At 48.1% G+C, this 27726-nt stretch overlaps 1 protein-coding gene across 5 annotated transcripts in view; it reads right to left on the bottom strand.

Annotated features, from left to right (window-relative positions):
- Nucleotides 1–25687, bottom strand: part of sobpa (sine oculis binding protein homolog (Drosophila) a) — a 242894-nt gene extending 217207 nt beyond the window's left edge. For 4 of the 5 annotated variants that reach the window (XM_078399865.1, XM_078399866.1, XM_078399868.1 and 1 more), the window contains exon 1: nucleotides 23937–25686. In XM_078399865.1, the coding sequence (XP_078255991.1) occupies nucleotides 23937–24032 (96 nt within the window). In that variant the 5' untranslated portion in view covers nucleotides 24033–25686. Of the gene's footprint in view, nucleotides 1–23936 lie in introns of all 5 variants that reach the window. The other variant, XM_078399864.1, reaches the window with a different exon arrangement.
- Nucleotides 25688–27726: the final 2039 nt, after the last annotated feature.

Raw genomic sequence — 27726 nt, 5'->3', positions numbered from 1 at the left:
CATGGCTGATCACTCTCAATCAGTACCCCGTTCCTGCCTTCTCCCCATACCCCCTCACTCCGCTATCCTTAAGAGCTCTATCCAGCTCTCTCTTGAAAGCATCCAACGAACTGGCCTCCACTGCCTTCTGAGGCAGAGAATTCCACACCTTCACCACTCTCTGACTGAAAAAGTTCTTCCTCATCTCCGTTCTAAATGGCCTACCCCTTATTCTTAAACTGTGGCCCCTTGTTCTGGACTCCCCCAACATTGGGAACATGTTTCATGCCTCTAATGTGTCCAATCCCCTAATTATCTTTCTGTTTCAATAAGATCCCCCCTCATCCTTCTAAATTCCAGTGTATACAAGCCTAATTGCTCCAACCTTTCAACATACGACAGTCCCGCCATTCCGCCATTCCGCCATATACCTGTGGCAGGTAGATACTATTTTGGGAATGGGACAAAAAAATTACACAATGCATCGGATGTGGTGTCACCAAGTTATTCTGCAATTGCAGCAAATCCTGTAGTGATACAGTGTGGAAACGGTCCCACTTGCCCACACCGACCAACATGTCCCATCTACACTAGTCCCACCTGCCTGCGTTTGGCTCATATCCTATCCATGTACCTGTCTAAATGTTTCTTAAACTTTATGATAGTACCTGCCTCAACTACCTCCTCCGGCAGCTCTTTACATACACCCACAACACTTTGTGTGAAATTCTTTTAGTCCCGGGATTCTGTATGCAAATATATACATAAAAACTTTTTTTGTTCTTTGATGTGGTGTTTACAGAGCCTGAGGAAGGGTCTTGATCGGAACATCACCTATTCCTTTTTAGTTTAGTTTAGTTTAGTTTAGAGATACGGCGCGGAAACAGGCCCTTCGGCCCACCGGGTCCGCGCCGACCAGCGATCCCCGCACATTAACACTATCCTACACACACTAGGGACAATTTTTACATTTACCAAGTCAATTAACCTACAAACCTGTACGTCCTTGGAGTGTGGGAGGAAACCGAAGATTTCAGAGAAAACCCACGCAGGTCACGGGGAGAACGTACAAACTCCGTACAGATAACACCCTTAGTCGGGATCAAACCCGGGTCTCCGGCGCTGCATTCGCTGTAAGGCAGCAACTCTACCGCTGCGCCACCGTGCCGCTGTCTGACCCGCTGAGTTCCTCCAACTTTTTGTGTTCCTTCTTACACATGTTTACATATCTGTTGTGCTGCTGCAAGTAAGAATTTGTTGTTCCATTTCGGGGCACATGTGAATGAAATACTCCTGACTCTAAATCCGCTGAGTTACAGAGGAGGTAGTTGAAGCAGGTACCATCACAACGTTTAAGAAACATTTAGATAAGTACATGGATTGGACAGGTTTGGAGGGATATGGGCCAAACGCATTTTGTGTCTATATTTGGTATAAACCAGCATCTGCAGTTCCTTTTTATTACATTACTAGACCAAGTGGACCCGTTGGGCCCAAACCTCTCCTGCATTGATGCAGCACCCTCTCCTCCCCCCTCCCCTCCTTCCCCCTCCCCTCTCCCCCTCCTTCCCCCCTCCTTCCCCCCTCCCTCCTCCCTCCCTCCCTCCCCCTCTTCCTCCCCCCCTTCCCCATCCCCTTCAACCCCCCTTATCCTCCCTCCACCCCCTTCCTCCCTCCACCCCCTCCCTCCCTCCACCCCCTCCCTCCCTCCCCCCACCCCCTCCCTCCCTCCCCCCCTCGGAGATAAATTTAAACTTTAAAACGTGAATAATTAAAAAAAATTAACACCGATTTCAATTAAACTTCTTCCATTAGCACCAAAGGGATGACGGTGACTAAGGTGGGCCTAAAATTGTTGCCCTGTCGTGTACCGTTTTGGCTGTAGTTCAGAAACAAACAAACGAGAGTTTTAGTATATAGATAGATGAAAGAATGTAGAACAGCACAACACAGGAACAGGTCCTTCAACCCACATCTCATCTCTGCCTGCAGGTGATAGGCAGTCAAACTGAATTGAATGATAAAACAAGGGAAAGATTGGATGTTTAGTTTCATCTGATACAGCATGGAAACAGGTCCTTTGGCCCACGCCGACCATCGATCACCTGTTCAAACTAGTTCTACATAATGGCACTTTCTCATCCACTCATAGAAACATAGAAAATAGGTGCAGGAGTAGGCCATTCGGCCCTTCGAGCCTGCACCGCCATTCAATATGATCATGGCTGATCATCCAGCTCAGTAACCTGTACCTGCCTTCTCTCCATACCCCCTGATCCCTTTAGCCACAAGGGCCACATCTAACTCCCTCTTAAATATAGCCAATGAACTGGCCTCAACTACCTTCTGTGGCAGAGAATTCCACAGACTCACCACTCTGTGTGAAGAAATGTTTTCTCATCTCCCTGCACATGAGGGGCTATTTTACAAAACCCAAATAAAATACAAACCTCAGTTCTGTAGAGTTTTTTGTCACGTGTACCGACGTACAGTGAAAAGCTTTTGTTGCGTGCTGACTGGATGCGGAAAGACAATACATGACTGCAATCGAGCCACTTACAATACATGATAAGGGCATGATATTAATGCAAAGTTCAATGAGGTAGATCGTAGTTCAGGAGAGACACAAAAAGCTGGAGTAACTCAGCGGGTCAGGCAGCATCTCGGGAGAGAAGGAAAGGGCGACGTTTCGGTTCGAGACCCTTCTTCAGACGCTGAAGAACGGTCTCGACCTGAAACGTCACCCTTTCCTTCTCTCCCGAGAAGCTGCCTGCCCAGCTGAGTTACTCCAGCTTTTTGTGTCTACCTTCGATTTAAACCAGCAACTGCAGTTTTTTTTCCCCTACAGATCGTAGTTCAGGACTGCTCTCTCGTCGTGGTAAGATGATTCAGTTGCCATTACGTCTTTGGGATGAGGGAGGAAACCGGAGCACCCGGAGAAAACCTATGGTCAGGATCGTGGGTCCTGCCCGAGGTCAGGATCGATGCTGGGTCTCTGGCACTGTGAAGCAGCAGCTCTATCAGTTGTATAACCGCGCCGCCAGAGTGAATGAGACAGAACGAGGGACAAAAGTAAAACAAAAATTCATCCATCCAAACCCTCTTGAAACAATCTACCCCTCTGGGGAACGGGGCTCCAAACCTTCATTGTTCTCTTGCCGAGCCTCTGGGGTCGGGCGATATATCAGGATCGTAAATCACGACAGATGAGGGGTCCTTGTTGCGTGAAATGCAGCCTTAAATTGGTGCAGCGAGATCAATCTGAGTTAAATATAGCTATTCCCTGACACTCCGTGAGGGAGGGCATGGCAAATCACTAACCTCTTGGAGTTCAGCCGGGCTGGTGATGGAGCAGCACAAATCAGTTAGCAATTTTAAGAGTGTAGGGAAAAAAAACCTGCAGAGGCTGGTTTAAATCGAAGGTCGACACAAAATGCTGGAGTAACTCAGCGGGTCAGGCGGCATCTCAGGAAATCGGCTGAGTTACTTCAGCAGTTTGTGTCTACCAGCAATTTTAAGAGAATCTGAACCCGTGCCATACCTCAGCTAAACTGTGTTCTCTTTTAGTTTAGTTTAGAGATACAGCACGGAAACAGGCCCTTCGGCCCACTGAGTCAGCGTCGACCGGCGATTCCCGCACACGAACGCTACCCTTCACACGCTAGGGACAATTTTACATTCTATTTTCTTGTAAGCCAATTAACCGACAAACCTGTTCGTCTTTGGAGTGTGGGAGGAAACCGAAGATCTTGGAGAAAACCCGCGCAGGTCACAGGGAGAACGTACAAACTCCGTACAGACAGCACCCGTAGTCGGGATGGAACCCACATCTCTGGTGCCGCAAGGCAGCAACTCTACTGCCCTGAATGTGAATAAGTATTTATTTGCAATTTTAATGCTGATCAGGGGGTACCTTTTCCATCGGTGTCAATAAACCAATAGCTCTCAGTCAAATTCAATTCTGATTTATTCTGAGTTCCAATAAATTGTCATATTGCCACCGATGACTGTGCTCTTAAGAAAATAAGTAATTTTAGCGCAGTGGAAGTCTACCGCTATGCCTCCGTGCCATCCCTGTACATGTAAATATACATTTATACCACTGGACTCGCCATTGTTAGTCCAGTCATTCTTTCTCAGGCGGTGTGTTTGTCAGGGGTTTCCGTCACGAGTATCCAGCCTTCACCTTCTCACCTCTTTATTTTTGCGCAATAAATCCCACAGTCTCTGCTGCATTTTCCTAAAACCGTGGGACTGGCGGTTAATGCAGCCCGTCCATTCCATGCACTGGGTTCCCTCAGAAAACCTGCCTCCAGGGTTTTGCCTTGCCTGGTATCACGGGTGACTTTAGACTTCAGCTGCACGGAGGCAGAGAGGAAAGCTCTTCAGCGGGTAGTCCATACAGCTCAGAGGACCATCGGAACACAGCTACCAGCCTTGGAGGGCATCTACAACACACGATGCCTCAGAAAAGCCACCAGCATCCACAAAGACTCTTCACACCCCTGCAACAGTCTGTTCGAACTCCTTCCATCGGGCAGACGATACAAGGCCTTCTACGCCCGCACCTCCAGACCCAGGAACAGCTTCATCCCCAGGGCCATAGCTGCTATGAACCGGTCCTGCTGAGCCGGATGGTCACATCGCACAGTGATCCGGCACAGATCTACTTGCACTTTATTCTGTTTTAAAACTGTTACAATTTGTTTCATTGGGTTGTTTAAATTAATACTGACTAGCTAATTAAATATTTGCATCGTATGGGAGGCGCATTCCCAATCTCGTTGTACCCCTGTACAATGACAATAAAGATATATTGTTTGTATTGTATTGTACATAGTGGAAACATGCCCTTTGGCCCACCGTGTCTGCACCGACCAGCGGTCACCCCTTACAATAGCCTTATCCAGCAGTCCTGAACTCCTCGTCGTGGCGATCCCTCGAGGTCGAGGATGATGGGCTACGTTCCCATGTCAGAACGAAGACACCCGTGCGTGCGTTTGTTTAACGTGTACTTGATGTTGCACTCCAAGAAGCACACGGTCCTTCACAAATCAATCAACTCATCCAAAAGGCAAGGGAACCAAGACGATTGGAGCTGATAGATCTGTTGCAGCCTTCATCCCTCCCTCCCTCCCTCCCCCCTCCCTCCCTCCCTCCCCCCTCCCTCATCACCCCTCCCCCATCCCCCCTACCCTCCCCCCACCTCCTCTCCTCCCTTCCTCCCCCCCTCCTCCCTCCCCCTCTCCTCCCTCCCCCTCTCCTCCCTCCCCTTCACAGCCGTTGAGTTCAAGATAACTTTGTCCGCCTGGTCTGCCGTTGAGGTCTTGTACGTTGGATCGTTCTTAGTCTGGGCCCTCATCCTTGACCTTACCGCCGTGGGTGGCCCGACCAGAAGCTAGTGCTTCCGACTGCATCGCTCTCAAAATCATGGGGGCACGCAAGCCTCTTCACCACAACAAGGTGAACCATCCGAAGAGGAGTCCTGAACTACTACCTACCTCATTGGGGACCCTCGGACTATCTTTGATCGCACTTTACTGGCTTTATCTTGCAGTAAACATTGTTCCTTTGTCACGTATCTGTACACTGCGAATGGATCGATTGTCACCCATAGGCTGGATTGAGCATTTATAGACAATAGACAATAGGTGCAGAAGGAGGCCATTCGGCCCTTCGAGCCAGCACCGCCATTCAATGTGATCATGGCTGATCATTCTCAATCAGTACCCCGTTCCTGCCTTCTCCCCATACCCCCTGACTCCGCTATCCTTAAGAGCTCTATCCAGCTCTCTCTTGAATGGCCTCCACTGCCTTCTGAGGCAGAGAATTCCACAGATTCACAACTCTCTGACTGAAAAGGTTTTCCCTCATCTCAGTTCTAAATGGCCTACCCCTTATTCTTAAACTGTGGCCCCTTGTTCTGGACTCCCCCAAAATTGGAAACATGTTTCCTGCCTCTAACGTGTCCAACCCCTTAATAATCGATAAGATCTCCTTTAGACTTTACTTCCGACTTTAGAGATATAGCGCAGAAACAGGCCCTACACACGAGGGACAATTTATAATTTACAATTAACCTACAAACCTCTACGTCTTTGGAGTGTGGGAGGAAATGGGAGCATCCGGAGAAAACCCATACGGATACAGGGAGAATGTACAAACTCCGTACAGACAGCACCCGTGGTCAGGATGGAACCCGGGTCTCTGGACCTAGAAAGCAGCAACTCTACCTCTGCACCACCGTGTTGCGAGAGGTCCAGTTAGCCAAAGATCTCTCTATAAATCCGCTCCTCTACTTCTAACGATGTCCTCGCAAATCTACTCTGCACTCTTTACAGCTTAAATTTTTAGTTTTGCAAACAATTCAGTAAAATCGATACTCTACATAGGCACAATCATAACCAAGAAATTACTCTGTAGTGCAAGAACAGTGGATAACACTGAGGCAGTGCACAAAATATTGTTACGTTTCAAGAGAGAGTTGGATTTAGCTCTTGGGGCTAAGGGAATCAAGGGATATGGGAAGAAAGCAGGAACGGGGTATTGATTTTGGATGATCAGCCATGATCATATTGAATGGCACCTATTTCCTCTGTCTTTGTTTCTGTGCGCCAACTTTTAGAAAGGAGGTGAGGAGGAACTTCTTTAATCAGAGGGTGGTTAATCTGTGGAACTCATTGCCACAGAGGGCTGGGGAGGACAAGTCAGCGGATATTTTTAAGGCAGAGAGAGGCATATTCTTGATTAGAACGGGTGTCAAGGGTTGTGGAGAAGGCAGGAAAATGGGATTAGGAGGCAGAGATCAGCCATGATTGAATGCGTAAGAAGGAACTACAGATGCTGGTTTAATCTGAAGATAGACAAAAAATGCTGGAGTAACTCAGCGGGGCAGGCAGCATCTTTGGAGAGAAGGAATGGGTGACATTTTGGGTCGAGACCCTTCTTCAGACCCTTCTTTAGTGTCTATCTAGTATGAATGAATGGCAGAGTAGACTCGATGGGCCGAATGGCCCAATTCTACTCTTATAACTTGTGAACTTGAGAATTCGTATTCCAACCCGACTCAAAACGTCACCTATCCGTGTTCTCCAGAGCTGCTGCCTGACCCGCTGAGTTACTCCAGCACTCTGTGAAACGTCACCTATCCATGTTCTCCAGAGATGCTGCCTGACCCGCTGAGTTACTCCAGCACTTTGTGCCTATCGTCTGCAGTTTTTTTGTGTCTAGATTGTTCAGATTATTGGCTATTAATACCCCGCACATTTGTATTTCATTTATTTTTACACTGTGAAGCGATATAATTGTGCGGTGGATTTGTTGTGTTTAACAAGAGCAGGAAATAGAAGCTGGAGAGGTTCAGCTCGAATGCTTGAGCTTGTTAAAGCACTCAAGTCCCTGGTTCCAGCTGCAGAACATGATGCCGACACTGGCTTTAAACTCCCAGCAGCCTCACGCTGGGGACCCCCTGCTCCAGTCTCTGCACTGGCCCCCCTGGCAAACATGACAGACCAACGAATGTCAGATGTTGAACCATCAGCAATTTCATAAATTCAAAGTTCAATAGTGAGAGGAGCAGAATTAGGCCGTTCACCCCCATCGTCTACTCTGACATTCAATCATGGCTGATCTATCTCTCCCTCTCAACCCCCTTCTCCTGCATTCTCCCCATAACCCCTGACACCCGCACTAACCAAGAATCTATCTATCTCTGCCTTAAAAATATCCATTGACCTGGCCCCCAAGGCTTTCTGTGGCAAAGAATTCCACAGATTCACCACCCTCTGACCAAAGAAATTCCTCCTCATCTCCTTCGTCAACAACCAGACTCCTGAAGGGAATGGGAGTCCGAGGACAGGCCTTCCGGCAAGCCGCCAGGTCGCTGTCAGAGGCTGCCGAGCGAAGCAGCAACTGGCTGTGGCTGAAGAGGAAAGACTCCAACTGGGCTGCAAAATGACCAGCAACAGGGGTAAAAACGGAGGGGAGCGCACCTGGGACGCCAGGTATCGCTGTTGAGCCCTCTGGAGGTGTCGTGGGCCTATCAACGAAACACCAAGGAACCTGATGACCCCAATGAAGTCTTTACCCCTACCCCCACTCAAGAGATTAAGAAGGTGCCGATTACAGTAGGGATTGTAATACCAAGTCCTATAAGCTCAACTAAAGGAATGTCCATGGCCCCATAGCAGAAGCGTCCACGTCGCGGGGCTGGAAACTGGATGTGCCCTGAGCTAATTCTGCTACCACCATCATCCAATTTAAACAAGTGATAGCTCCCAGATTGTCGCCGGAAGCTTGCGCCCTTTTCACGACGGACGACAGCGATGTCAACATGTGAAACGTAGATGATGGACACTAAAGAAGAGGAATCTTTAAGGCAGAGAGAGACGTATTCTTGATTAGATCATGTAGGCAGAGATCAGCCAGGATTGAATGCGTAAGAAGGAACTACAGATGCTAGTTTAACCTGAAGTTATACACAAAACGCTGGAGTAACTCAGCGAGACAGGCAGCATCTTTGGAGAGAAGGGATGGGTGACGTTTTGGGTCGAGACCCTTCTTCAGACCCTTCTTTAGTGTCTATCCAGCCATGAATGAATGCCAGAGTAGACTCGATGGGCCAAATCATCCTCTCCACATCCACTCTATCCAGGCCTTCTAAACAAGATTCCTTGATTTCGATTGCATTATTATTTGCTATTTATTAGGTTTTTTAAAATTATATACCAAACTTATTTTCGGCTGTTTATTTTTGATTTTACAGAGTACTACGCTAACATATCCGTTGTACCACTGCAAGTAAGAATCTCCTTGTTCCATTTCGGGACATATGTCAATAAAACACTCTTGAGGTGATTGTTTAAATTCATAATTTGATTTTACAATAAAGAATAACCATGCAGGAGGTAATATTCTAGAAACATAGAAAATAGGTGCAGGAGGAGGCCATTTGGCCCTTCGAGCCAGCACCGCCATTCGTTGTGAGCATGGCTGATCATCCATCAGTAACCCATGCCTGCCTTTTCCCCATATACCTTGATTCCGCTAGCCCCGAGAGCTCTATCTAACTCTCTTTTAAATTTATCCTGTGAATTGGCTTCCACTGCCCTCTGTGGCAGAGAATTCCACAAATTCACAACTCTCTGGGTGAAAAAAGTTTCTTCTCATTTTAGATTTAGATTTAGATTTAGACTTACAGCGCGGAAACAGGCCCTTCGGCCCACCGGGTCCACGCCGCCCAGCGATCCCGCACATTAACACTATCTTACACACACATTAGGAACAATTTTTACATTTGCCCAGCCAATTAACCATCTCCGTTCTAAATGGCCTACCCCTTATTCTTAGACTGTGGCCACTTGTTCTGGACTCCCCCAACATTGGGAACATGTTTCCTGCCTCTAACGTGTCCAACCCCTTAATAATCTTATACGTTTCGATAAGATCTCCTCTCATCCTTCTAAATTCCAGTGTATACAAGCCTAGTTGCTCCAGTCTTTCAACATATGACAGTCCCGCCATTCCGGGAATTAACCTAGTGAACCTACGCTGCACGCCCTCAAAGCAAGAATATCCTTTCTCAAATTTGGAGACCAAAATTGCACACAGTACTCCAGGTGCGGTCTCACTAGGGCCCTGTACAACTGCAGAAGGACCTCTTTACTCCTCTCTTCTGCCTGCACATAATCTACATTCCTCCATCCCCTGCATATCCATGTGACGATTCAAAAACCTCTTTAATGTCACTGTTGTGTGTATCTGCCTCTACTATCAGCTATTCCAGGCACCCATCACTCTCTGTGTAAATAAACATGCCCTGCACTTCTCCTTTACATTTTGCCTCTCTCGCGTTAAAGCTATGCCTTCCACTTTATGACATTTCCACCTTGGGGAAAAGAAATATTCCGACCGTCTGTACACACAAAATGCTGGAGTAACTCAACGGGTCAGGCAGCATCTCTGGAGGGAAGGAATGGGTGACGTTTCGGGTCGAGGCCCTTCTTCAGACTGATGTCAGGGGAGGGGGCGGGACAAAGATAGGATGTAGTCGGAGACAGGAAGACTAGTGGGAGAACTGGGAAGGGGGAGGGGACGGAGAGAGAGGGAAAGCAAGGGCTATCTGAAGTTAGAGAAGTCAACGTTCATACCGCTGGGGTGTAAACTACCCAAGCGAAATATGAGGTGCTGTTCCTCCAATTTGCGCTGGGCCTCACTCTGACACTGGACAGAAAGGTCAGACTGGGAGTGGGAGGGGGAGTTGAGGTGCTGAGTCACCGAGAGATCAGGTTGGTTAAGGCGGACTGAGCGAAGGTGTTCAGCAAAACAATCGCCGGGTCTGCGCTTGGTCTCGCCGATGTAGAGAAGTTGACACCTGGAACAGCGGATGTAGTACCGTCTGAGCTGTCTATGCCTCTCATAATTTAATATATTTCAATCAAGTTTCCCTCCAGCCTCCGACACTCCAGACTAACAATCCTGCTTTGCCCAACCTTCCATTTTTTCTTGTTTCCAGTTACATAGAAACATAGAAACATAGAAAATAGGTGCAGGAGTAGGCCATTCGGCCCTTCGAGCCTGCACCGCCATTCAATATGATCATGGCTGATCATCCAGCTCAGTAACCTGTACCTGCCTTCTCTCCATACCCCCTGATCCCTTTAGCCACAAGGGCCACATCTAACTCCCTCTTAAATATAGCCAATGAACTGGCCTCAACTACTTTCTGTGGCAGAGAATTCCACAGACTCACCACTCTGTGTGAAGAACTGTTTTCTCATCTCGGTCCTAAAAGACTTCCCCCTTATCCTTAAGCTGTAACCCCTGGTTCTGGACTTCCCCAACATCGGGAACAATCTTCCCGCATCTAGCCTCTCCAACCCCTTAAGAATTTTATATGGTTCTATAAGATCCCCCCTCAGTCTTCTAAATTCCAGTGAGTATAAGCCTAGTCTATCCAATCTTTTTTCATATGAAAGTCCTGCCATCCTAGGGATCAATCTGGTGAAACTTCTCTGTACTAGAATGTCTTTCCTCAGATTAGGAGACCAAAACTGTACACAATACTCCAGATGCGGTCTCACCAAGGCCCTGTACAACTGCAGCAGAACCTCCCTGCTCCTATACTCAAATCCTCTTGCTATGAATGCTAACATACCATTCGCTTTCTTCACTGCCTGCTGCACCTGCACGCTTGCTTTCAATGACTGGTGCACCATGACACCCAGGTCACGTTGCATCTCCCCTTTTCCTAATTGGCCACCATTCAGGTAATACTCTGCTTTCCTGTTCTTGCCGCCAAAGTGGATAACCCCACATTTATCCACATTATATTGCATCTGCCATGCATTTGCCCCCTCTCCTAATCTATCCAAGTCACTCTGTAGCCTCCTAGCATCCTCCTCGCAGCTAACACTGCCACCCAGCTTTGTGTCATCCGCAAACTTAGAGATATTGCATTCAATTCCCTCGTCCAAATCATTAATATATATTGTAAATAACTGGGGTCCCAGCACTGAGCCTTGCGGTACCCCACTAGTCACTGCCTGCCATTCCGAAAAGGACCCGTTTATTCCTACTCTTTGCTTCCTGTCCGCCAACCAATTCTCTATCCACCTCAACACTGAACCCCCAATACCATGTGCTTTAAGTTTGTACCCCAATCTCCTATGTGGGACCTTGTCGAAGGCCTTCTGAAAGTCCAGATATAACACATCGACTGGTTCTCCCTTACCCACTCTACTAATTACATCCTCGAAATATTCTATAAGATTCGTCAGGCATGATTTGCCTTTCATAAATCCATGCTGACTTTGTCCAATGATTTCACCACTTTCCAAATGTGATGCTCTCTAGCATTTCCCCCACTACCGATGTTAGGCTAACTGGTCTATAATTCGCCCTTTTTAAAAAGTGGGGTTACATTAGCTACCTTCCAGTCCTCAGGAACTACTCCAGAATCTAAAGAGTTTTGAAAAATTATCACTAATGCATCTACTATTCCTGAGGCTACTTCCTTAAGCATTCTGGGATGCAGCCTATCTGGCCCTGGGGATTTATCGGCCTTTAATCCATTTAATTTACCTAACACCACTTCCCGACTAACCTGGATTACCCTCAGTTCCTCCATCTCGTTAGACCCCCGGTCCCCTGCTATTTCCGGCAGATTGTTTATGTCTTCCCTAGTGAAGACAGAACCAAAGTAGTTGTTCGATTTATTCACAAAATGCTGGAGTAACTCAGCAGGTCAGGCAGCATCTCGGGAGAGAAGGAATTGGTGACGTTTTGGGTCGAGACCCTTCTTCAGACTGAAGTAGTTGTTCAATTGGTCTGCCATCTCCTTGTTCCCAATGATCAATTCACCTGTTTCCGACTGCAAGGGACCTACATTTGTCTTAACTAGTCTTTTTCTCATCACATATCTATAAAAGCTTTTGCAGTCAGTTTTTATGTTCCCTGCCAGTTTTCTCTCATAATCTATTTTCCCTTTCCTAATTAAGCCCTTTGTCCTCCTCTGCTGGACTCTGAATTTCTCCCAGTCCTCTGGTATGATACTTTTTCTGGCTAATTTATATGCTTCATCTTTTGTTTTAATACTATCCTTGATTTCCCTTGTTAGCCACGGATGCACTACCTTTCCTGGTTTGTTCTTTTGCCAAACTGGGATGAACAATTGTTGTAGTTCATCCATGCAATCTTTAAATGCCTTCCATTGCATGTCCACCGTCAACCCTTTAAGTATAAATTGCCAGTCTATCTTGGACAAGTTCTCTCCCCTCCCAACCCCCCCCCCCCCACACAAAATCAGTCTGAAGAAAGGTCCCGACCTAAAACATCACCTTACCATTTTCTCCAGGGATGCTGCCTGACCCTCTGAGGTATTCCAGTACTTTGGTACAATCCCCTTACCAAATACCCTCTAATCGGCCAGCATTCTGAAGAAGGGTCTCGACCCGAAACGTCACCCATTCTTTCTCTCCAGAGATGCTGCCTGTCCTGCTGAGTTACTCCAGCTTTTTGTGTCTATCTTTAGCATTCTGGTACACCTCCTCTTCACCCTCTGCAAAGCCTCCACTTCCTTCTTATAATGGGCCGACCAGAACTCCACGCAATACTCCAAATGCAGCCAAATATTCACGTTACAGGTGCTCAACTTACGATGGGGCAACGTTCCGATAAACCTACAGTAAATTGAAAATATTGTAAGTCGAAAATGCATTTAATACTCCCAGAAGCCTCCTTGTGTACACGTGAATTTAGAAGGATGAGAGGGGATCTTATCGAAACATATAAGATTATTAAGGGGTTGGACACGTTAGAGGCAGGAAACATGTTCCCAATGTTGGGGGAGTCCAGAACAAGGGGCCACAGTTTAAGAATAAGGGGTAGGCCATTTAGAACTGAGATGAGAAAAAACTGAGGCCAATTCTCTGAATGCATTCAAGAGAGAGCTAGATAGAGCTCTTAAGGATAGCGGAGTCAGGGGGTATGGGGAGAAGGCAGGAACGGGGTACTGATTGAGAATGATCAGCCATGATCACTTTGAATGGCGGTGCTGGCTCGATGGGCCGAATGGCCTCCTCCTGCACCTATTGTCTATTGTCCTTGCTGGACCGGCGTAAGCGCCCACGAGGCCGTTTGAGTGATGCTGTTGCAGCCGCCGCCGCGGCGGGTAAATGTTGATCCTGTGTCCGGGCTGAGGAGGTAACGGGGCGGACAGGTCTGCGAGTCCGGGAAAAGCACGGGAAAAGATCAAACTTCAAAATACTTATTTCACAAAATGCTGGACACTGCTCAGCTGGTCAAGAAGGCACAGCAACGACTGTTCTACCTAAGAACACTGAAAAGGTCTCGTCTACCCCAACAGCTGCTGACGACATTCTACCGCTGCACCATAGAGAGCATCCTAACCCATGGCATCCCTGTGTGGAACCTCAGCTGCACGGAGGCAGAAAGGAAAGCTCTTCAGCGGGTAGTCCATAGAGCTCAGAGGGCCATCGGAACACAGCTACCAGCCTTGGAGGGCATCTACAACACACGATGCCTCAGAAAAGCCACCAGGATCCACAAAGACTCTTCACACCCCTGCAACAGTCTGTTCGAACTTCTTCCATCGGGCAGACGATACAAGGCCTTCTACGCCCGCACCTCCAGACTCAGGAACAGCTTCATCCCCAGGGCAATAGCTGCTATGAACCGGTCCTGCTGAGCCGGATGGTCACAATCGCACAGTGAACCGGCACAGATCTACTTGAACTTTATTCTGTCTTAAAACTGTTATAATTTGTTTCGTTGGGCTGTTGTTGTTTAAATTAATTAATTTATTGCATCGTATGGGAGGCGCATTCCCAATCTCGTTGTACCCCTGTACAATGACAATAAAGATATATTGTATTGTATTGTATTGTATTGTATTGTAACTCAGCAGGTCAGGCAGCATCTGAGGAGAGAAGGAATGCGTGACGTTTCGGGTTGAGACCCTTCTTCAGACTGAAGAAGGGTCTCGACCCGAAACGTCACCCATTCCTTCTCTCCTGAGATGCTGCCTGACCTGCTGAGTTACTCCAGCATTTTGTGAAATAAATACCTTCGATTTGTACCAGCATCTGCAGTTATTTTCTTAAACTTCAAAATACCGTTTCGACTGAATGTGCATCGCTTTTGCACCATCGTAAAGTCGAAATATCGTTAGTTGAAGCGTCGTAAGTTGAGGAGCATCTGTATTCACTTATCCTGTATCTGTACAGTGTGAATGGCTCGTTTGTAATCATATATTGTCTTTCTGCTGACGGGCCAGCACGCAACAAAAGCTTTTCACTGTACCGCGGCACACGTTACAATAAACTAAACTCACGCTGTGTGATGAGGGCAAGCATACCATACTCCTTCTCTACTACTTGTCTTGTCACTATTAAGGAACTGTCGATTTAGACCTCACTGTCGCTCTGTTAATTCCGTACCACAATGCTGTTAAGGGTCTTGCCAATAACTCTACACCGATCAGCCAAAACATTATGACCTGATGAGCCAAAACATTATGCACACCTGCCTCTAATATGCTGTTGGTCCTCCGTGTGCAGCCCCATACGCAGCAGGGTGCGATGCACTGTGTATTGTGACACATTCCTCCCGTGACCACCATTACAACTTTCTGTGACTTGTGCCACAGTCGACCTTCTGTCAGTTCGGACCAGACGGGATAGCCTTCGTTGCCCTCGCGCATCGATGAGCCTTGGGCGCCCAACACCCCGTCGCCGGTTTGTGGTTTGTCCCTCCTCGGACCACTGTCGGTAGGTACTCACCACTGCTGACCGGGAGCACCCCACAAGCCTTGCCGTTTCAGAGATGCTCTGACCCAGTCGTCTGGCCTGAACAATTTGGCCCTTGTCAAAGTCGCTCAGGTCTTTACTCTTGCCCATTTCGCCTGCATCCAACACATCAACTTCAAGAACTGACTGTTCACTTGCTGCCCAATATATCCCACCCCTTGACAGGTGCCATTGTAACAAGATAACCAATGTTATTCACTTCGCCTGTCAGAGGTCATAATGTTTTGGCTGATTGGTGTATGTTGACTGCAAAATCTCACAATTCTCAACAGGGCTTCGACTTGAATGGCTCCTCTGATTTCCCCCTTAGTTTCTCTCCATCTCTCCTGCGAGACCAAGGGGCATCACTTTCACACAGATGGTGGTAGGTGTATGGAACGAGCTGCCGGAGGAGGTAGCTGAGGCAGGTATTACAACAACATTTAAAATACATTTAGACGGGTACACGGTCAGAAGTGTAAAGGGATTGAGCCTAACATTGGCGGGTGGGACTAGTGTAGATAGGGCATCTGGGTCAGCATGGGCAAGTTGGGCCGAAGGGCCTGTTCCTGTGCTGTATGTGACTAGACTGTCACTGTATCTCGGTATGTGACCATAAAGTACCATTGAACCACTGATAACAATCAAGAGCATATTTTCCCCAGCCTGAACCAGGTGTGCTGAGTTGAAATAAAGAAGGGCCCCGACACGAAACGTCACTTACCGTGTTCTCCACAGATGCTGCCTGACCCGCTGATTAACTCCAGCACTCTGTGTCCTTTTGTGCTGAGTTAAACACTGGTTCAGGACTGAATTGCTACCCAGCCACCGATCCAAGCAAGGGCCTTCCATTCCGTCCACCTAAATAGCTCCCTCAATTGCATAAAAGCAGGTATATTTTTGGGCAGCACGGTGGCGCAGCGGTAGAGCTGCCGCCTTACAGCGACAGAGACCTGGGTTCCATCCTGCTGTCTGTATGGAGTTTGTACGTTCTACCCGTGACCTGCGTGGGTTTTCTCCGAGATCTTCAGTTTCTTCCCACGTTCCAAAGAGGTACAGGTTTGTAGGTTAATTGGCTTGGTATAAATGTAAAATTGTCCCTGGTGCATGTCGGGTAGCTTTAGTGTGCGGAGATCACTGGTCGGTGCAGACTGGGTGGGCCGAAAGGGCCTGTTTCCGCGCTGTAACTCTAACGTAAACTAAATATTGTACTGTAAGAAAATAACTGCAGATGCTGGTACAAATCGAAAGTATTTATTCACAAAATGCTGGAGTAACTCAGCAGGTCAGGCAGCATCTCAGGAGAGAAGGAATGGGCGACGTTTCGGGTCGAGACCCTTCTTCAGACTATTGTACTGTGGTAACTGCACAATCTCGCGTAATTTGGTTGCATCTATTTTGGAATCCCTTTAATGAATGAGATAATCCATTACAAAACCTCCCAATTTAATGTCCCGCCTTCACGAAATGGAAATACTATCCGATCCATTCATGTTTTCTCAAGAGTTTTGCCTTAAAACAACTAATGCTGTCAATATGGGAGAGGAACAATCATTCAGTACTCTGTTTACATCACTCAGTACAAGAGGACCACCTAGCTTTAGGTTTAGGATTATCATAGGTAGTTGAGACAGGAAGTATCATAATGTTTAAGAGACATTTAGACAGGCACATGGATAGGACAGATTTAGAGGGATACGGGCCAAGCTCGGGCAATGTGAGATTAGTTGTAGAAGGGACATGTTAGCCGGCATGGGCAAGTTGGACCAAAGGGCCTGTTTCCACACTGAATAACTCTATATCCCAGTGTGCAGCTGTTATTGAATGCCATTAATACATGAAGAAATCTTAATAATACCATCCTACCAACAACTAGAGAGCAGTCCTGAGCTACTATCTACCTCACTGGAGACCTTTGGACCATCTTTGATCAGACTTTATCTTTCATGAAACGTTATTCACTTTATCATGTCTCTATACAGATGCTCCTTGACTTACGATGGGGTTACGTTCCGATAAACCCATGGTAAATCGAAAATATCGTAAGTCGAAAATGCATTTAATACACCTAACCTACCAAACATCATAGCCACCTAACCTACCAAACATCATAGCCGAACATCATAGCCTAGGTTTAGTTTAGTTTAATGATACAGCGCGGAAACAGGCTCTTTCGGCCCACGCCGACCAGCGATCCCCGCACACTAACACTATCCTATACCCACTAGGGACAATTTTTACATTTACCAAGCCAATTAACCTACAAACCTGTACGTCTTTGGAGTGTGGGAGGAAACCGAAGATCTCGGAGAAAACCCACTCAGGTCACGGGGAGAACGTGCAAACTCCGTACAGACAGCACCCGAGCACAGGATCGAACCCGGGTCACCGGCGCTGCAATCGCTTTTGCACCATCGTAAAGTCAAAATATTGTGAGTCGAAGAGCATCTGTACCCGTAAATGGCTTAATTGTAGTCACATATACTCTTTCCGCTAACTGGTTAGAACGCAACAAAAGCTTTTCACTGTACCTCGGTACAGGCGACAATAAACTAAACTCAACTACTAAAAACATTCCAGCAGGCCTCCAAGCCAAATACCCCAAACCTCAGTACACACTTGAATTTCAAACAAACGTGTCCAGCTCTTACAAGTGTTGGGAGACACAAGTAACCACAGATGCTGGAAACTTGAGCAAGGCACAAAGTCAGGCTGCATCTGAGGAAGGAAATAAAGGCAACATTTCGGGACGGGACCGTTCTTCAGACAACTTGGAAACAAGCCCTTCGACCCACCGAGTCTGTGCCGACCAGCAATCCCCGTACACTAGCATTATCCTACTCACTAGGGACAATTTACAATTTTTTACCGAAGCCAATTCACCAGGGGCAGGTGGTGCAGCGGTAGAGTTGCTGCCTTACAGCGAATGCAGCGCCTGAGACTCAGGTTCGATCCTGGCTGCGGGTGCCGTCTGTACGGAGTTTGTACGTTCTCCCCGTGACCTGCGTGGGTTTTCTCCGAGATCTTCGGTTTCCTCCCACACTCCAAAGACGTACAAGTATGTAGGTTAATTGGCTGGGCAAATGTAAAAATTGTCCTTAGTGGGTGTAGGATAGTGTTAGTGTGCGGGGATCGCTGGGCGGCGCGGACCCGGTGGGCCGAAGGGCCTGTTTCTGCGCTGTATCTCTAAATCTAAAAAATCTAAAAATCTAAACCTACAAATTTGTACGTCTTTGGAGTGTGGGAGGAAACTGGAGCGCCCGGAGAAAACCCACGCGATCACAGGGAGAACGTACAAACTCCGTACGGACAGCCCCCGTAGTCAGGATCGAACCCAATTCTCTGGCGCTGTAAGCAGCAACTCTACCGCTGCCCACCATGCCACTCTTGAAGGTCACGTCTGAAGGATTCCGACCCAAAACCTTGTCCATCCATTCCCTCCACAGACGCTGCCTGACCTGCTGAGTTACTCCAGCATTTTGTGTTTTGATCTTACAAGTGACGTTGCACAAATATGGTGACGTAGCTTTGGAGGGACATTTGGATAAACTACAGATCTGGACAAAGGAGAGAGCACACAAAAATAAGGGAATGATTGGGGATTGGTATTCAACGATGAAACAAGATATTAAGCAGAAGAGAAAACACACAACGTGCTGGAAGAAGGGTCTCAACCTGAGGCGTCACCTATCCATGTTCTCCAGAGATGCTGCCTGACCCGCTGAGTTACTCCAGCACTCTGTGAAACGTCACCTATCCATGTTCTCTAGAGATGCTGCCTGACCTGCTGAGTTACTCCAGCACTCTGTGAAACGTCACCTATCCATGTTCTCCAGAGATGCTGCCAGACCCGCCGAGTTACTCCAGCACTTTGTTGTTTTTTTTGTTGCAAAACCAGCATCTGCAATTCCTTGCTTCGACATGAATAGGTGATGTTCTGTGTCGGGACCCATCTTCAGACTGTGGAGATGCCGCCAGACCCGCTGAGTTAATCCAGCACTTTTGTGTGTTTTACTTTGTAAAGCAGCATCTGCAGTTCCTTGTATCTCCAAGACATTAAAGCAGAAGGAGGGTTTCACTGAACTGGTTGAAGGAGAAACTTGGCAGGCGTCGAGCTAATAGGCAGCCTTCAAAACCACCACCCTCACTGCCTCTCCCCCTCCCCTCAACACAACTCTCCAAAAAAAAACAGCATATCCGTTTCACCGTGTAATCTAAGCATTTCAATTAAGGGATAATTGAATAGCAGACTGTTTCTTGTGCAAGTACTGAATATAGCATTACAAGGCATCTCACAAAAAAATGGGTTAAAGATACAGATGAATCCCACATCTGCAGCTTCTACTCTCGATCTTATTTCCCAATTGCAGATGTCATTGATACGTAAACCTGTGGACATTAGCGCCGTTACCTTCCAGAACAAAAGCAGTACAATCATATTGTTAAATCGGCCCAAACGTCAAGTGAGCTTTGCACAAAAAACTTTTACATTGGTGTCAGCGAAATGTGACTTTCACATATTCAAATCAGTATCTTGTAAATAAAATCACAAGCCAAAACTACTATTCAAATCCCGTTAATTGTTTGAAGTTTCAGGAAAATTATATTATTTCGTCCTCTAACTCAGACTGCCCATGACGTCAATAGATAGATAACTATAAACCTTAATGGAGACAATTGTCATCTCAACGTGTCTCCCATTCTTTCCCCTCCCAAAGCAGATTGTGCAATGCTGCTAGCTGCTTCAGTCCATTTCATATTAAATGCACAGACTTATGGAGAAACTCAAACCAATGTTTTTTTTTATTATCCCAGGAGGGCAAAAAAAAAAAAAATCACACCAAACTCCCTGTATTTCTGCTAGCAGGGGAAGCAATCTGATCCTATATAGGCTGTAATTTGAGTAGGTCACTGTACACTATGATAAAATTCCCTAATCCTGAGCCAAGTTACCGAGGGGCCCTTCCTCCTCTCCCCAACTGGCCTTTCTCATTCCTTCTGTCTCTCCTCCCTCCACTACTCCCCCCCACCCCTTAGTGCCCTTACCTCCCCCACTCTCTCCCCCCCTCCCCGCCACTTCTCTTTCATTTTCTCTCTACCTTAGAGTTTGAAAGTTGATCTGCTTTGCCTGCTCATGTTACCGTTTTTACAGCTTAGGCTAAAGCCGAGCGCCTATTGCTGTATGCATTCCTTTCTTTTTACTTGCCCTGATTACTTTCCAGGGTTATTTTACACTGGTCCAGATGAAAGTCAGTCAAACTAAGGAAACACACAGAGACTTTCTTCTCGTTTTGCAGATACAAATCCACACAAGGGCACATTGTGTTCTTAAAAAAATTAAACCAGAACCCTTTTCACACATTTTCAATTATACGTGATATAGAAATGTTTCAGTCAGAGATTTAGATAGCTTTTGAAGTAAATATATTTACTGATAGAATTTGAAGTGAAATGGAGAAAAATACAAGGCATGAATGTGTTTTAGTTTGCCTCGAACAATTTTTCATCCTGAATGGTAGACAGCTACCAATTTTCTATCGTGCAGGCACTTTATGAAAAAGTAACTGATGTAAGACATCCATTTTCTGTCTTTTCATGCTTGTGACAATGCCATCATCTATGGAAATGCACTGTTATAGAGTCTTACAGCGTGGAAACTGGCCCTTCGGCCCAACCTTCCCACACCGACCAACATGTCCCATCTACACTAGTTCCCCCTGCCTGCGTTTGGCCCATATCCCTCTAAACCTGTCCTATCCAAGTACCTGTCTAACTGCTTCTTAAACGTTGCGACAGTTCCTGCCTCAACTACCTCCTCTGGCAGCTCGTTCCATACACCCAACACCCTAGGCCCATTTCCCCCTTAACCAGTCCTATCCATGTACATGTCCAAATGTTTCTTAAACGTTGCCATACTACCTGGCTCAACCACCTCCTTCAGCAGCTCGATCCATACAGCCCACCACCCTCTGTGTTACCCTTCGGGTTCCTATTAAATCTTTATCCCCTCACCTTAGACCTAAGTCTTTCGTCAGAGGGTGGTGAATCTGTGGAATTCATTGCCACAGAAGGCTGTGGAGGCCAAGTCAATTGGTATTTTTAAAGGCAGAGATAAATAAATTCTTGATTAGTACAGGAGCAGGGGTTATGGGGAGAAGGCAGGAGAATGGAGTTGAGAGGGAGATAGATCAGCAATGATTGAATGGCGGGGTAGACGATGGGTCGAATGGCCTAATTCTGCTCCTAGAACTTATAAACTTATGAACTTATGTCTGGTTCACAATTCCCCTACTCTGGCCAAGAGACTCTGTGCATCTACCCGATCAATTCATCTCATAAATTTGTACGCTGTTTGGACAGTATGCCTATTATAAAACTTACTGAAATCACAAACGTGACACCTCTATACAAAACGAGGGCTTAACTCCTCCCTTTTATAACAGTGAAGTGTTACCGGTAGAGCGTGGTATTCAAACTTGTCCTTCCCCAAGCAACTCTTGCCTCTCCCATTTCTCTAACTGCGTAACCCTTGCTTTCCCTCTCTCTCCATCCTTCCCCCACCCAAGTGGTACTAGCTTCAAAGTCATCTTGTTGAGTCTCATTGTCAGTAACTCGTTTTCACCTCGCCCACAGCTGACGGTGGCCTGTTTTCTTTATCATCTTACTTTTATTGTAATATCCTTAATTAATTTGTTCTACATCTATCTATATCACCGTTTATATCTTTTGTTTCCCTTCCCCCCCCCCGACTCTCAGTCTGAAGAAGGGTGGTCTCGACCCGAAACGTCACCTATCCCCTTTCTCCAGATATGCTGCCTGACCCGCTGAGTTCCTCCAGGTTTTTGTGTCTATCTTCGGTTTAAACCAGCATCTGCAGTTCCTACCAACACACCCCCTCCACATAACGTTGTTTTTGTTTCTTCCTCTACAGTCCAGGCAAGCATCTGTTACAGAGGAATGACTATCTCACAAAACCGCTGAGTCCCCACAGCAGCCAAAATAAACACAACAAACCAAAAAGGATTTAGAGACCATCCCGCACAGGCCGCCTTTATACCCGCCAGGATAACATTTCACCGTAAAACATTTTCGTCAAAACGACAATCCTAAACGCTCAAGATTCACAGAGGATCAACGATTTTTACGACTTAATAAGATTCCAAATTTTCAAACATCCCTCATGAGATGGTTGTAAAACATCCAAGATGTAGAATCTTCTAGCGGAAGAACAAGACAGACTGCAATATTATCCCACAGACATTCCATCCCGTTGGTAAAGAATATCGCCAAGTTAAACAAAAAAACTAAATATATAGTTTTCTAATCACGGGACAACCAGAGGCAAGCAAGCTTTCAGATACTTGTTAGTCTTGCTCAATACACAAGGGCCCCAGAAATAATATATTATGCAATATCAGCGAGTAAATCAATACAAAATTCTGCTTTAATACTGTGGCAATCATTCCAAACTATATAATAATAATGTTGATTGCAGTTTATGGATTATTCATCCAGCACAGGGAAACAGACAAGGAAAATAATGCCGCAAACGGTTTGAGCTCTGATTTTAGACACTTAATATGCTTCAGTCCATTTAAAACTTGGAATTCTCCAAATAATCACTTCAAGTTTCACAAAAAACAAAATTGTTTGGAAACTGTGATAAAGCATTGTTCTCAGTAATAACTACGAATAACAGCCAGGAGCTTTGCTTTCTTGCAAATATCAAAATGCAACGCTTTTAGTAGTTAAGATCTTCAAGATACCTCGCACAATTTTTTGCAATTTGGGGCATAATTGTTCCACCGGTGGGACAATGAGTTCAAAACATTAACATCTGGATGCACACAAACACCTAGCTCCACACATCTGCACAGTGGCTGAAGGCAACTCTTTGTATTTTATTAAAACAAAAAACACTGTGAAATCACTTAGGAATGAGGGGTGAAGGGCAAAAATCACTTTTTGATCAGAGAATTGTCTTCATCCAAACAGATGCCCATTGGAGCAATGAAAAGAGGAAGTAAAATCAAGGGGGGGGGGGGGGGGGGGGAAGGGGTGAGGATTTAATAGGACTGGGTACCCAGCCTGTCTGAATGGCACCGTGACAATTACAATCTGCATCTGGCAAATAAAGGCAGCATCAAATGCAGAACGATGCCCTTATCCTCAACTCCAGGGGCACCAGTGCATCTCCAGAACCTGCAACGATGGGGATGGTGCAAGGGGGGTGCAAAAAAAAGTGATATATTGTGGAGGGAGATGCATAAAGTGTAGTGTGGGAGAAATGCAAACAGTGTAAGTGGGGGTGGGGGGGGGGATACAGATTGCAATATTGTGGGGGGAGGAGGGGGAGTGCAGAAAGTGCAATATTGTGGTGGGGGTGCAAAAAGTGCAATATTTCTGGGGGATGGAAGACATGCAATGGAGAGAGGGGATGCAAAAAGTGCAATGGTGGGGGTTGCAAACAGTGCCATTGTTAAAATGAGAAGCCTTGGGCAAGAACCACCGCGGCGATCAACATTAAACAAATAAATCTCAGTCCTTGCAAACACACAGAGCCACAGACAGACAGAGAGAGAGAGAGAGAGAGAGAGAGAGATGCCCCTTGTGTTCCCCGTGGATGCAAACAACAGTCTCCCCTCCCCGTACCTTCATCTCCTCGTTGATCTCCCTCTTGACGGGGTGAGCCGGCTTCCTGCTCCTCTTGCTTTCAGGCGGTCTGCCCTCCTTCTCCATCTCTGCCATGGTGAGTGAGTGAGGGAGGGAGCTGCTCTTCTCCTCCTCCTCCTTCTCCTCCTCCTCCTCCTCCTCCCCCCTCCTCCTCCTCCTCTCCCTCTCCCTCCAGCCGGGATGTGTGAGCTGGATCCCTCTCCCCTCTTCTCACTCTGCCTCCCCCCCCCCCCCTCCAACTGGGATACGAGGGCCGGATCCCTCCTCTTCTTCCCTCTCTCTCTCCTCGTCCAGCTGGGATGTGGGGACTGGATGGATCCCTCTACCACCACCACCTCTTCCTCCTCTTCTTCTTCCTCTTCAACCCCCTTTCTCTCCCTCCTCCAGCCAGGGGATGTGAGTGAGGACTGGAACGCTTTACCACCACCACCACTACCTCCTCTTCTTCTTCTTCTTCAACCCCCTTTCTCTCCCCTACTCCAGCCAGGGGATGTGAGGGCCGGATCCCTTTCCCTCCTCCTCCTCCTCCTCCTCTTCCTTCAGCAGGGGGAGGGCTGGATATCTCTCTCTTCTTCTTCTCTCCTCCTCCTTCTCTCCCTTCTCCAGCCGGGGGGGATGTATGAGGGCCGGATCCCACTCCCTTCTCCTCCTCCTCCTCCTCCTCCTCCTCCTCCTCCTCCTCTCCTCCCCTCCTTCAACAGCCAAGGGGAGGGGGGAGGTGACTGTCTGAGGGGACTGGATCCCTCTTTCTTCTCCTTCTCTCCTCCTCCTCCTTCTCTCCCTCCTTCAGCAGCTGGGGAGGGGGGGGGGGATGTGAGGGCCGGATCCCTCTCCCTTCTCCTCCTTCTCCTCCTTCTCCTCCTCCTCTTCCTCCTTCTCTCCCTCCTTCAGCAGCTGGGGAGGGGGGGGGGGGGGATGTGAGGGCCGGATCCCTCTCCCTCCTCTCTTCTCCTCCTCCTTCTCTCCTCCCTTCTCCAGCCGGGGGAAGGGGGTGTGAGGGCCGGATCCCTCCTCTCTTCTCCTCCTCCTTCTCCTTCTCTCCCTCCTTCAGCAGCCGGGCAGGATCCCTCCTTCAGCAGCTGGGGAGGGGGGGGGGGGGGGATGTGAGGGCCGGATCCCTCTCCCTCCTCTCTTCTCCTCCTCCTCCTCCTTCTCTCCTCCCTTCTCCAGCTGGGGAGGGGTGATGTCTGAGGGGACTGGATCCCTCCTCTCTTCTCCTCCTTCTCCTTCTCTCCCTCCTTCAGCAGCCGGGTGTGTGAGGGGACTAGATCCCTCTCCTCCTCCTCCTTCTCCTTCTCTCCCTCCTCCACCCGTGGGGTGGGTGGGTGGGTGGGTGGGGTGGGTGTGAGGGCCGGATCCCTCTCTGTTCTCCTCTCCTCCTCCTTCTCTCCCTCCTCCAGCCGTGGGGGGGTGACTGTCTGAGGGGACTGTCTCTCTCCCTCTCACTCTCCTTCTCTCCCTCCGCCTCTCGCTGCCGGCGGTGCCTGGGGCCGGGCTTTGTGTCTCGCTGCCCCTCCCCGGGAGGGCGGGGTGGTGGGTGGTGGTGGTGGCGGCGGCTGTCAGCGGGGCGGCGAGCAGGGCCGGCGAGTCGGGGTCGGTGACGGTGACGGTGCTGGCGGGCGGACGGCCATCTTCTGGCGGGGCCGCGGGTCGGTCTCGGTCTCGGTCTCGGTCTCTCTGCCGGCCGCGTGTGTCGCGGGGTGGGGTGTGGGGTGTGGGCTGCCGGCGGCCCCCGGAGTCGAGCAGAGGGCGGGCGGGCGGACACGAGAGGAGGGGAGGGGAGGGGCGGGGAGGGGAGGGGAGGGCGGGGACAGCGGCAACGGGGGGGAGGGGTCTGGGCCCGGGCGGGCGGGTGGCGCCATTAACGGGCGGGCGGGCGGCCCTCACCAACATCATCATCACTACACTACACTCCATCATCACCTCATTCCATCATCACTACACTACACTCCATCATCACCTCCCTCCCTCCATCATCACATCACTACACTCCACTCCATCATCACCTCACTACACTCCATCATCATCACCCTCACAGCACTACATTCCCTCGTCGCCTCACTCCCTCCCTCATCATCACCTCACTGCACTCCACTCCATCATCACCTCACTACACCACTCCATCATCACCTCACTGCACTCCATCATCACCTCACTACACCACTCCATCATCACCTCACTGCACTCCATCATCACCTCACTACACCACTCCATCATCACCTCACTGCACTCCATCATCATCACCCTCACTGCACTCCACTCCATCATCACCTCACTACACTCCATCATCATCACCTCACTACACTCCATCATCATCACCCTCACAGCACTACATTCCATCATCACCTCACTACACTCCATCATCACCTCACTACACTCCATCATCATCACCCTCACAGCACTACATTCCATCATCACCTCACTACACTCCATCATCACCTCACTACACTCCATCATCATCACCCTCACAGCACTACATTCCATCATCACCTCACTGCACTCCATCATCATCACCCTCACTGCACTACATTCCATCATCACCTCACTACACTCCATCATCACCTCACTACACTACATTCCATCATCACCTCACTACACTCCATCATCACCTCACTACACTACATTCCATTATCACCCTCACTACACTCCCTCATCACTACACTCCATCATCACCTCACTACACTCCATTCCATCATCACCCCACTCCCTCCCTCATCATCACCCTCACTACACTCCACATCACCCTCCCTCATCACCTACACTACTCATCATCTCCCTCACTACACTCCCTCATCATCTCACTCCATCATCACCTCCCTCCCTCCATCATCACCTCACTACACTCCACTCCATCATCACCTCACTACACTCCATCATCATCACCCTCACAGCACTACATTCCCTCGTCGCCTCACTCCCTCCCTCATCATCACCTCACTGCACTCCATCATCATCACCCTCACTGCACTACATTCCATCATCACCTCACTACACTCCATCATCACCTCACTACACTACATTCCATCATCACCTCACTACACTCCATCATCACCTCACTACACTACATTCCATTATCACCCTCACTACACTCCCTCATCACTACACTCCATCATCACCTCACTACACTCCATTCCATCATCACCCCACTACACTCCATCATCATCACCCTCACAGCACTACATTCCCTCGTCGCCTCACTCCCTCCCTCATCATCACCCTCACTACACTCCACATCACCCTCCCTCATCACCTACACTACTCATCATCTCCCTCACTACACTCCCTCATCATCTCACTCCATCATCACCTCCCTCCCTCCATCATCACATCACTACACTCCACTCCATCATCACCTCACTACACTCCATCATCATCACCCTCACAGCACTACATTCCCTCGTCGCCTCACTCCCTCCCTCATCATCACCTCACTGCACTCCATCATCATCACGCTCACTGCACTACATTCCATTATCACCCTCACTACACTCCCTCATCACTACACTCCATCATCACCTAACTACACTCCATTCCATCATCACCCCACTACACTCCATCATCATCACCCTCACAGCACTACATTCCCTCGTCGCCTCACTCCCTCCCTCATCATCACCCTCACTACACTCCACATCACCCTCCCTCATCACCTACACTACTCATCATCTCCCTCACTACACTCCCTCATCATCTCACTCCATCATCACCTCACTCCATCATCACCTACACTACACATCACCTCACTCATCATCACCCTCACTACACTCCC

The sequence above is a fragment of the Rhinoraja longicauda genome, chromosome 5, assembly GCF_053455715.1.
Source record: "Rhinoraja longicauda isolate Sanriku21f chromosome 5, sRhiLon1.1, whole genome shotgun sequence".
Lineage (NCBI taxonomy): Eukaryota > Metazoa > Chordata > Chondrichthyes > Rajiformes > Arhynchobatidae > Rhinoraja > Rhinoraja longicauda.
Note: the sequence above shows the minus strand (reverse complement) of the source record. Positions and strands in the feature narration are given on the sequence as shown.